Source organism: Dermacentor silvarum, chromosome 1, assembly GCF_013339745.2.
Source record: "Dermacentor silvarum isolate Dsil-2018 chromosome 1, BIME_Dsil_1.4, whole genome shotgun sequence".
NCBI classification, from domain to species: Eukaryota; Metazoa; Arthropoda; class Arachnida; order Ixodida; family Ixodidae; genus Dermacentor; species Dermacentor silvarum.
Window position 1 is genome coordinate 400,530,553 of NC_051154.1, and position 12,539 is coordinate 400,543,091.

General features: G+C 49.6%; 1 protein-coding gene across 1 annotated transcript; it reads right to left on the reverse strand.

Annotated features, from left to right (window-relative positions):
* Positions 1-4,436: 4,436 nt before the first annotated feature.
* Positions 4,437-5,653, reverse strand: LOC119446707 (uncharacterized). The gene has a single exon (XM_037711227.2). The coding sequence runs from the start codon at positions 5,535-5,537 to the stop codon at positions 4,467-4,469; it is 1,071 nt and encodes a 356-aa protein (XP_037567155.1). The 5' UTR covers positions 5,538-5,653; the 3' UTR covers positions 4,437-4,466.
* Positions 5,654-12,539: the final 6,886 nt, after the last annotated feature.

The window sequence follows — 12,539 nt, forward strand, 5'->3', positions numbered from 1 at the left end:
CCGAAACGTCGGGCTAGTAAATTTCCTTATTTGGTTGGAGTCAATCTCTAAGTCTTAATCAATTTTCCCAACCAGACAGGTAATTCTGTCGAAATGTTTAGCTTCAAACCTTTTATCTTTGCTTGAACTAATATTTGAACCATGTTTTTTTTTTTTTTTTTTCCCCGCGGTATATTTCCCGTTTTCTGTCTATTTCATCCTGCGGCAACTGTGCATTTTTCGCCTGCCTGTGCTCTCGTGATCCTCTCTGTCGTTCGGCGATCGCTTCTCGTATCTCCCTGTTCCGCCAGCTTTTCGATTTCTTTTTTTTCCCTTTCAAACGAGCATGTTGCTTCTCTTTCCGTATTTCTGTCGTAATTACAGTTAGAAGCTCACTATATCCCCCCTCTTTGCATGGTCATTTGCCAATTTCTTCTCGACTCTCGTGACTATATTTGCTATTTGTTCAGCGTTCAAATTTGGACTGGTCATTCTTCTTTCCTTGTTCTCTTTCCCAACTACATATCCCATTTTGAAAATGATGCGTTTATGATCACTCCCTATGCTGCTATACCATTCCTCGTCAATGACCATTTCTCGCAAGTTATCATAAATTCCTTCTGTCATATCAGACAGTAATCAATGGTCGATTGCCGGTTTCCCACTTCCCACGTGGTCAGCCCATCACACTTAGACCCTGTATTCACGATGTAGCCATCGGTGTAGCCATCTAGATCCGGTATGTGGGCATTCATGTCACCTAATAGGATAATTTCGGCGTCATTCCCGAAATCCCTAATATCAGCAGTTAGGCATTCCACTAACTCCTGATTCTTATCTTTGCAATTTTTACCTGTCCATAAATACGTCACGCCCAGCCAAGTTTTATTTCCACTGACTGTGCCGGATAGCCAAAGATACTCTTGACATTTTGAATTTACTCTTTCCCATTTGCCCCCCCCCCCCCCCCTATATATCAGCATTCTGACTGCCCCTCCCTTTCCTTCCAATTTTGTTCGGTTGCATCCTTCCCAAACATAATTCTCAATCATTGGTGGCTCTTCTAAGTCTCTAAGGTACGTTTCAGTAACCGCATGCACCCCTACTTGTTCTCTGTTTAACTGCTCCTCAATCTCTACCCACTTTTCCTTTCTTCTGCCGCCCTGCATGTTTATGTAGCCTATTGCACAGCGAGCTCTTTTCTTTCTCGATTTTCTGTTGTTGCCGGTGATGCCAGTCTGAGGTTCCCCTAGGGAGCTTCTTGATTACTGCTTACCCTGGTGGTGATGATGATGATGATGATGATTTAATGGCCTCCCCTTTGAAACGGGGCGATGCCAAACCTAGCCTGCTTGATTTAATCAGGTCTGCTATACATGTTTTTTATCTAGCATTTTTGTATGCATTAATCTTTTTTTTTTCAATATCTACCTTGTACCTCTAGCTATGGTTTGCACAAGTCGGTGATGATGATGATGATGATGATGATGATGATGATGATTTATTGGCATCCCCTTTGAAACAGGGCGGCGACAAAGTCACCTAGCCTGCTTGATTTAATCAGGTATACTATACATGTTCTTTATCTAGCATTTTTGTATACCTCTCATTAATATTCTTTTTCAAAATTTTACCTTGTACCGCTGCCTGTGATTTTAAGAGATCAGGTCGTATCCATCTTTTCCCTGCTTTTTTTCCACCAGTACTCTAATCGTCTCTTGCTGATCTCTACGGCTGATCTGTTTATGTTTCCTTCCACTTTAAACCCAAGCGCTTCTGGGAGTAGCACGTTACCTACGGTTCTCGCTGGGTGGATCCCGTCGCATTCCATTAGGATGTGCTGAGTGGTCTCTGGATCTTTACTGCAGCATACACATGTCTCATCTAGTTCCGAATATTTGTTCCGATATGTTTTCGTCCTTAGGCAACCGGCTCGAGCCTCAAATAGCAAGGCACTGCCCTTTGTGTTATCGTACAGATTTTCCCTTCTAATTTCTTTCTTCTCATTCTTGTAAATCTCCATTGTCCTTTTCGTTTCCATTCTTTGCATCCAATTCACGGTCTCTATTTCTCTAACTTTCTTTCTGATGACCCCTGGTTGTCTATTTACAGTTTCGATTATCCTGTACTTGGTTGCCAACTTCCTTGACCTCTTCCTCCATTCTATGTCCACGCTTTTCATGTAGAGATACTTGTGCACTTTAGCCGCCCATTTATTTTCGTCCATGTTCCTGAGCCTTTCTTCAAAACTAATTTTGCTTTGTGCTTCTCTGACTTCAAAAGAGGCCCAACCCATGTCACCCTGCCGTTGGATGCCTACCATGTCGATGATGATGATGATGATGTAGTAGCGGCCAGCCCCTTTATAACGGGTGGACACACGCAATGTCCTGGCCTGGAGGGTTTAAACAAGTAAATAGATAAATAAATAAAAAAGGAGAAAGAAAAAAAAAGACAGAAAGGAAGGAAATGTGCACTTCGTATGTCACTATGCAAACTAGAGTCACATCCGGCGCACACTGGTCCACCACTCAGTCAGTCGCTTTTTGGTGGCCACTACAGCGCAGGTCCGGCCGACGTTGCGTCCATTCGCGATGTGGTTTCCATCCTCTGCCTCGAGCAAGTGAAAACCGAGTGCCCGAGGGAGATCTGTGTCCTCTGCCGGAGCAGTCTGCAGGCCAGCGCATCGAAGGATGAGATGCTCTTGCGTCTCGGCCTCCGCGCCGCAGAGCCTGCACTTGGTGCACATACTGGTGTCTTGGAAGCGGCTGCGGTATACTAGAGTTCGCAGTGCCCCTGCCCTCGCCTCGAACAGGAGGCTGCTTCCAATGCTGTTGTCATAGAAGCACTCCGCACTGATCCCTCGTTTGTTTCCCCGGTAGAGTTCAAGGGTGGATTTCGACTCCATTTCCTTGCTCCAGATGGTGGTTTCCGCTTCCTTCACGCGTCGGCGGACCTCGATCGCCCACTTGGTTGCAGTGTCGGCCTCGATTTTTTCACCAAAGAAGCCGTACTTCTTCTCGATATGGTACACCCGGCGTGTCCAGTCAGTTCGCATGCATGTCGCCGAGAGATACTCGAAAACTCGGCGAGCCCATTGCGTGCGTGGTAGGAAGAGGAGACGGCCACGGTAGGCGATCTTGCTCGCAGCTTCCCGGGCCTCGAAGCTCGACCATCCCACATCTCCCTGCACGGCCTCATTGGCTACGTGGCCATGGCATCCAAGAGCAGTGCGCCCAGCCTCCCGCTGCTGACGCTCCAGCCACTCTCGTGTTGCTGGTGAGAGGCAGGTAACTGCCTCTCGAATGCGCGGAGGTGACCGCCATCTGGTGGTGCTTCAAGGAATCCAGAGCCCATTCGGCGCGCGCCTCTCGTTGATCGGCTGTGACCACGTGACGTTTTGTACCATCTCCGGGGACGCCGGCGGATTTTCCGCTTCATCAGCCACATAATGCTTTCGCATTAATAAAAGTAGTAGCCTTACCTCGTGTAGCTATCTAATATTTTGCTATCGCAATCGATGATTCGCCTTTCGGGAGAAATTGCGATTTTTTTTTTCATTCATTACTACTAGTTTAAGTGACGCGCGGCTATTTGTGAACGTCGGTGTAGGCTCCTTGGCGGCGAGGTCGCTCGCAGTATTGGACGAAGATGAAATCACTGTCGCGGGCCCCGTTTGACCATTGTGTCAACACCGGCCTGTAATTACTTTCGTACGTAAAACAAATCAGCTCTACGCAAATAAGAGCTTACACTGCGTGGATCTTCTGCACCCAGCTAGCTTGTGTTGGCATAAGTGACGAAGAAATTAAGCCACCGTGTGAAAAACGGTTTACAGCTCTTTAGCCCCGGGAGTTGTCGGCATCTGTGTACAGCCGGCGCCAGACATGACCTCAACAGGCAGAACAGTACATACAGAGTGTTTCACTTAACTTGGGCCAAACTTTAAAAATATGCAAATGCTACGTCGCTGGACAGAACCAAGGTAATGTTGTTTGCCGTTGCTTGGAGATACTCAGATTATTTTTGCATTCCGCCAAATAGACAATTACTCTTAAATAATTAATCAACTTCTCAAATATAATTAGATTGAAAGTGTCAATGAGAAAATTGTAGAGCAACTTGACGATGCAGCTTTCTGTTGATCAATACGTTCTGCATAAAAGGGTTATTCCGAGCGTGAAAGAAGCCCGCGAATACACGCAAAATTGCCGCGCGGCTGGCCGCTCGAGGCACATTCGCGGGCTTCCTTTGTTCTGTCCAGCTATATATTTTCAAAAGTTTGGCCCAAACTAACTGACCCACCCTGTGTATAGCGGCTGCGAGGGGTCTGTATACGGATTAAGTGAGCACTGCCCACCCCCCTCCGCAGGAGAAGCGGTATAACTTGCAGGGAGAGGTATTCACCTCTCCCTATACAACGCATTAAGAAAACAGGAGGCCAGTGATTAGAGAAGCAGCCGTTGTTAGACTCTCTTGATGTCACACTAGCGGGGAAGAAAGAGGCGGCCCAGGTAGTCGAGCCCTGCCCGTTGACTGCCATTTCTCACAGTGAGCCCTTGCGCGCTGGCAACCAGCTTCTTGGGGCCCATGCGGACGCTCAAGAACTTGGTCGGGTCAGAGCTAACGACGGTCTTGAAGTAGGGCCCAGTCACAGACACAGTTCCCTCAGAGGGTGACGTCCAAATCATCCCGCAGTCCGTCTCGCGAGTCACCTGTACGTCACCCCACGGCGTCTGCTTTATTCTAACGTCGTCGACGAACCAGATGCGGTCCCCGTTTGGCGTCGCTGTCTCCACCGCCTTGCTGGCCATCTCGAAGCACTGCTCCATGGCCTCCACGTCTGGCTCCGACTCAGGATAGAAAACATGCAAGGCCACGTCGTAGCAAAGGTTGTGGAACCGCTCTGTAGTCGACTTGGTGCCCGATGCGTCAACCAGGTACACGAGCCCATGATTGAAAGCAGAGAAAGTGACCCCGCGGTACGATATCTTGCCCAACCTGCTTCCGATGGCCAAGTCGACGTTGTTGCCCCGCTGGAGCACTCTACCGCAGGGATGGCAGACACAGCGGCGCCCACTCGACCAGCTGATGGCGGCCGTGCAGTTGCCGTTCATGTTGACAACCCGAACAGCGTGGTCTGCGGAGATGTCGACGCTGATGGAGTGCCTCAGCAACACGGTCATCGTGCCGTAGCTCGTTACCATCACCCCAAGGACGCCGTCCTGGAGCCCGTAGTGCGCGTCTTGGTCGATGGTCTCCGGGTCGCCACGCCTCCGACGCCCGCTGCGTTCTTCCAGGCTGCGCTGTACCACCCAGTGGCGAAGATCTCGGAGCGCCTCGCTCACGACTGAGCTCTGCTGCCGGCAAATGGCGGCCCACGGAGGGATCTCGCCCGGGTCGTCGATGCCGTACGCGGTTGACTCGGGCAGGCCCGTGCTCGGCGGTTGGTCGCGTGGCTCCATGGCTGGGCGAGCCGCGTCGCCGCCCCCTTGTTCCTCGGGGCGTCCAGGTGGCTGACTGCACCCTGATCCCGGTTGGCGGCGGCTTTTGGACATCGCAGAGCAGTCTCCACCCGTCCGACGGTTCGAGAAGAAGCACGAGCCGTCAGGAACGCGGCAGCAACGCGCTATGGCACGCGGCACCGAATAACGTGCACGAAGAAGACTCGCAAATGAGGAAGAAGAAGAGCGAGACGGCAGAGACGCCAATCAGGAAACAGAGCAACTGGCTGATCAGCCACGAATACGATAAAAATGAGAGTAAACATTCTGGGGAAAATAAACTGAATCGAAATAAGTGACTGAAATTCGTGAAATTAAAAGTTCACTGATACAGATATGAAACCCATGGTAGCTAAATATTACAGTAACTAAATGTGCGAGTATAAAAAAAGGAAAAAAAGGAAAGTTTTGAGCATGCCAATCTTTTTGTCTCGAACAGATTGCATAGGGCATCACAAGCGTTCCTGTCCCCAATTCGGTAGCGTTAAAAGATAGTACCAACGGAAGAGTCAAGTTTGAGTTAAGCTGAAGCTTTCGGAAGTGTTCTTCCAAAAATATTTTCCTTTGATTAGTAATTAAAGCGGCGGCATGCTGAAAAAAATGTTCTAGAGATTCACTCCCATTGTAGAAATAATATAAATGCATTCTGCATTTGGGCAGCCCAGACCTGTGAAATTAAGTAAAGGTTGAATTGGGGACTCGGCAACATAGTCTCGTAAGCGATAGGTTTGACTTTCTAGCGTAGCACCATCTATTGTTCCAACAAAAATTTCGATGCGGAAGTTCAGAGACGGGCAATAGAGATTTGGCAAAATCATGTGCAGTAGCAATTTTTTTTAACGCGCCGCAGTGACGAACGCCGACTTTCGTAAATTACGGATTATAGGGCCATCATGGGACGCTATACTGCGAATGCATCATTCATTTAGGACGAAATATTGGCGGCCTTGCTAAACGAACGAGGCGCATGTTTCCTATCGACATGTCTGCACAGCAGGACAGAGCACAACACCGTTTGTGTCCTCGTCTTTTGCGCTGTATACTGACATGTCGATATTGAATCACCAACTCGCCCAAGCTTCCATTTTATCGAGGTGTATTTCCTGGTCCGGAAAAAATAGAACGCTTCTAAGGCGTTTTAGAAAACTAGGCTTGGTTAAAATAGAACAACAAACAATCGGTTAAAATCACGGCTGATGACAAAGATGAAGGTAATTTGCGTGAAGCTACAACAATGGCCATTAATTCCGTCTCAAAGATACGCGTCAAGTCAGGTAGGCCAATGGAAAAAGACCAATTCAGGGATGGGGATACAATGCCTCACACCTGCGTTCTCTTCTCAGACGGAAGCTGCAGACTGGAGACAGAAAAATTATGGCAGAATTCATCTCACTATGACTGCCGACGGTAATGCGAATGCCAATAGATCAATGCACCGACAGACCATGCATATTCCTCAAGCCACGTTTATTTAACACGTGTAGTTGTAATTCTGAGACTTTCGTTGCTTCTGCTATATGCCACACACTCGGAAATCCTCGCACTTTGCTATGACACTCGCTTGGCAAGGTCGCTCATGAGCACGGAGCCATGACTGTATCGACGCGGCATTGACGCCCACGCAGTGACGATATAGAATAACGAAGCGGAATGATATCAGTGGGACGACAAAGACGTATATAACGACGAATTGAATTCTTGGGTTTTACGTGCCAGAACCACGATGTGATTATGAGGCCCGCCGTAGACTCCGGATTAATTTTGACCCCCAGGCGATCGTGCCCACAATGCACGGGACACGGGCGCTTTTTGCATTTCGCTCCCATCGAAATACGGCCGCCGGGACATGATCCCGCGACCTGGTGCTTCGCAGCGCAACACCATATAATGACGACGGCATATGACGAACAACGCGATGACATCACTGAAGTGATGACAACGACCGCGTGACGCCGACTGTGGGACGACGACGACGGCGTAATGACGACCGCTTGACGAGAGTCGGGTGATGACAAAAGCTGCAACGACGGCAGCATGAGTGGCCCGAGCAGGTAGACAACTTGGGCCACTGGGTCGGCGTAACAGGCTGGACAGACAGACAGACAGACAGACAGACAGACAGACAGACAGACAGACAGACAGACAGACAGACAGACAGACAGACAGACAGACAGACAGACAGACAGACAGACAGACAGACAGACAGACAGACAGACAGACAGACAGACAGACAGACAGACAGACAGACAGACAGACAGACAGACAGACAGACAGACAGACAGACAGACAGACAGACAGACAGACAGACAGACAGACAGACAGACAGACAGACAGACAGACAGACAGACAGACAGACAGACAGACAGACAGACAGACAGACAGACAGACAGACAGACAGACAGACAGACAGACAGACAGACAGACAGACAGACAGACAGACAGACAGACAGACAGACAGACAGACAGACAGACAGACAGACAGACAGACAGACAGACAGACGACAGACAGACAGACAGACAGACAGACAGGACAGGACAGACGGACGGACGGACGGAACGGACGGACGGACGGACGGACGGACGGACGGACGGACGACGGACGGACGGACGGACGGACGGACGGACGGACGGACGGACGGACGGACGGACGGACGGACGGACGGACGGACGGACGGACGGACGGACGGACGGACGGACGGACGGACGGACGGACGGACGGACGGACGGACGGACGGACGGACGGACGGACGGACGGACGGACGGACGGACGGACGGACGGACGGACGGACGGACGGACGGACGGACGGACGGACGGACGGACGGACGGACGGACGGACGGACGGACGGACGGACGGACGGACGGACGGACGGACGGACGGACGGACGGACGGACGGACGGACGGACGGACGGACGGACGGACGGACGGACGACGGACGGACGGACGGGCTCAAAACGGCTGAAGCAGCCAAAGAATGCTACGGACGGACGGACGGACGGACGGACGGACGGACGGACGGACGGGCTCAAAACGGCTGAAGCAGCCAAAGAATGCTATTCGCATCACTAAGTGTATGTGTGAAGCGTGAGAAGCCGATCACATGATAGAGGTAGATGGGGGGGGAGAGGGAAGAGCATGTACATACATACATACATACATACATACATACATACATACATACATACATACATACATACATACATACATACATACATACATACATACATACATACATACATACGGGGTGTTTCAGCGAACACTTTCCAGAATTTTTAAAGGTTGCCTATGGCAGATAGCACAATTGTAGTTCATGAGCTGGTCTACTCGAAGAGGCGGACATGCACAAAAAATTGTCAAGCACAATCGAGTAGTTAACAAACAATCACTCATTCAGTTTTAAGTAATTGCCTTATTGCCCATATTGCAATTTACAAATTATAGCCATGGAGTTCATAAGGCGGATCCACTTGGAATGAATTCTGAGGTCGACACCAGTTTTGAGATATTAATTCCCGAACTTTGCAAAGAAATGCATTGGCGTTCCAGTTACTTTCTTAACAAAATGTCGTTTTATACATTGAAGCACAAAAGTAACTGGAACGCCAATGCATTTCTCCGCAAAGTTCGTGAATTTATATCTCGAAACTGGTGTCATTCTGAGAATTCGTTCCAAGTAGATCCGCCTTCCGAACTCCACGGCTAGAATTTGTAAATCACAATATGAGCCATAATGTAATTAGATAAAAAAACTCAATGAGTGACTTTTTGTTAATTAGTTGATTATGCATTTCAATTTCTTGTGCAAGTAATGTCCGCCTCTTCGAGTAGACCAGCTCATCAACTATAGAATTGCGCTATCTGCCACAGGCAACCTTTAAAATTTTTGGAAAGTTTTCGCTGCAACACCCTGTATATATGAACGAGAAGAAAGGAAACGCGGTGTTTACAGCGAAGCTGCCTATGGCTAGGATCCGGGCACCCGCCGGGGTGGCTCAGTCAGCTAAGGCGTTGCGCTGCTGAGCACGAGGTCGCGGGATCGAATCCCGGCCGCGGCGGCCGCATCTCGATGGAAGCGAAATGCAAAAACGCCCGTGTGCTTGCGTTGTAGTGCACGTTAAAGAACCCCAGGTGGTCAAAATTAATCCGGAGCCCTCCACTACGGCGTGCCTCATAATCAGAACTGGTTTTGGCACGTAAAACCCCAGAAAGAAGAAGAAGAAGAAGGATCCGGGATTGATGGCGTCCACGCGGAAAAACTCTCCCCTAAAAAGTGAGAGTGCCAAAGAGCCATGAACAAAAGCAAACGGATATCGCCGCTCGCGTCGGAGCTCGGTTTAACACCTGTGTACGATGTGTCTGTGTGAATGTATGACGCATGCGTGACGTAGTGTGCGCCTGATAAGGCGACCAATTAAGGGGTAAGGGTTGGCGCCCCTCGGCGAAACCGCGCTACAGCGTACTAGAATTCTAGTACACTGTAACCGCGCGAACGCGCTCGTGCCACTGCTCACGCGTTCGTCGTCGTCTTCTTCCACAGCTGGCTGCGTTGCCGCTTATCATTCCAGCGTACAATTTCACTTCTGTCGTCGTAATAGGGAGGCCGCGTTTACGGGGTATGAGCCGTTCCTTAAGGGGGTTATGTCCGTCTTACGTGACGGACAGATTTAATAACAGAGGTGATACGCGAATGTGTGTGCGTACTTATCGTCGCGATGACCACTGATCAGGACAGTAAATATGTTCGTACCTTTGTTCAAAATTCTTTGACACCGCTGTGTCGTGCGCTGAACAGCTTCGCTGGTCATCCACCTTCACAGAGTGGAATGGCTCATGAATTTTTAAAGCGAAGCTTTATTTATCGAGGCGAAATCGTATATCGCTAGGCGAAGACGCCTGTGTACACAAAACTATAATCATCAGCATTCGCTTGAGCGTCTTCTTCTTCCGCAGCTGGCTCGTTGGCGCCCCTCGGGTTGCGCTCGTGCACGCGCTCGTGCCACTGCTGCCGCGTTCGTCGTTTTCTTCCACAGCTGGCTGCGTTGCCGCTCGTCATTCCAGCGTAGAATTTCACTTCTGTCGTCGTAATGGGGAGGCCGCGTTTACGGGGGTGTAAGCCATGAGCCATTCATTGTCTTACGTAACGGACAGATGTAATTTTCAAGCAATTTAATTTCGAAGAATCGCAAGCGGCATTGGCGGGTGAATGCTGCTAACCACGCTGCCGAGCAAAAAACTCGAGACATCGAACGCAAGCGACAACGGCGGACTGCGGGCATACCGTAAGTGACGTCGTTCTCTCCGTCGCATTCGAATGTGTGTTTAACCTTATAATTGAGAAATACTTTAATGAATGAACTCTCGGGATTAACCTAGTGATAAACACCGGGGCCGCACGTTTCAGCTTCGCTGGTTAACCATCTTCACGGAGTGGAAGGGCCGACGAATTTTTTACAGCGAAGATGTTAAGGGCCACGGAGCAAGTGTTACAGTGTACTAGAATGAAGACATTCTAGTTCACTATATCCGTGTTAAGGGCTCACTCTTCGACGGTCGCGTCCGGCAATAGCAAAAAAAAGACCAAAAAAAAAAAAAAAAAAAAACCTCTCATTGGCCGTGTGCTGTATGTGCGAGTGAAAGCGCGCGAGGGCGAGGGACGCGCGCTTTCACGGGGAGCGAACGCACGGCGGAGAGCAAACGCAACTTCCCAGTGGAAGGGGAGTGGTGGGCGAAGAGGGCATCGAGGCACCCTATACTGTGCGTGTGCGTGCCCGCTCTCCCACTGAGGCGCATGCACGCAGCCCTGCCGGCCTCTGCCGCCTGTGCCGCAGACTCTCTCTGGGCTCTCGCCCGCCTCTCCTCCAACAGTGTCGACAACGGCGTTTAACCGTTCCGTCACTTAGCCAGCGTTTTGACAGCGGTTGTGTGCGGTCACAGAAACAACGCGCACAACTGTTGTCGACGGCGTCTTGCCCGCGTTCGCACCGAACGTGCGCGGCGGCGTTGACGTGTTTATAAAGAACGTGCCAACCTTTGCCGTACACCCTGTGGCGGTGTACCGTAGCGACCATAAGACCATGGTCCCTGTGGTCACTAAATAAATGAAAACCACCGGATCATATATATGTCTCATGCTTTAATAACTCAAATAACCAATTACACCCTCACATCTTAATAGTCATAATTGGAAATACATAATTCCCACCATAGTACAGCTTCGCTGGTCTTTCATCTCCATCCCAGTGGAAGGGCTGACAGTTTTTTTATTAGTCCTATCATAAGAAGCCAACAAACAAAGACATCAGAGACAGCATAGGGTAAATTACATGTAGTTATTGACTAAATTACATAAATGATAAATTAATGGAAATGAAAATGGATGAAAGAACAAATGGCCGCAGCAGGGGCACGAGCCCACGCCTTCGCATTACGCGTGCGATGCTCTTACCAATTGAGCTACCGCGGCGCTGCCCTTGCATCCACCCTCTGGGGTATTTATGTTTATCTCCTAGAACTAAACCTGGGAGTGTTTAGGCAGCGCCACACCTCACGGCCTTGACGGCGGATGTAGAACATCTTTTTTTTTTTTTTTTTTTGCAGGCGTCATGTGTACGTGATCTTTTTGGGTGACTGCAACTGGTTAATAAACCCACACATGCTACCTGAAGGCATCAATGCTGCCGGATTCAAGGCCTTGCTATGTAATGAACCAGAAGAAAAGGAAACCGAGGGCCCGATTTTTATAGATGACTTTCATTGATGTCATTGTAGCCGCCATGTTGGTGCACCGACACGATGATAAGCTGGGTCCGTAACGTCACGTGAAAGCTTTCAATAAGATGGGTTGGACTGAAGTACTCGTAGTCGCCATGTTGGTGCCCCGATACGGTGATAAGGTGGGTGCGTGACGTCACGTGAAAGCTATCGATTAGTTATATCATAAGAAGCCAACAAACGAAGACACTAAGGACAGAATAGGGGAAATTATATGTACTTTGTGAGAATCCTCGGGTCCCATGACAACTTATACCGAAATACCGTTTTGGTGTTGGTGTTGAAG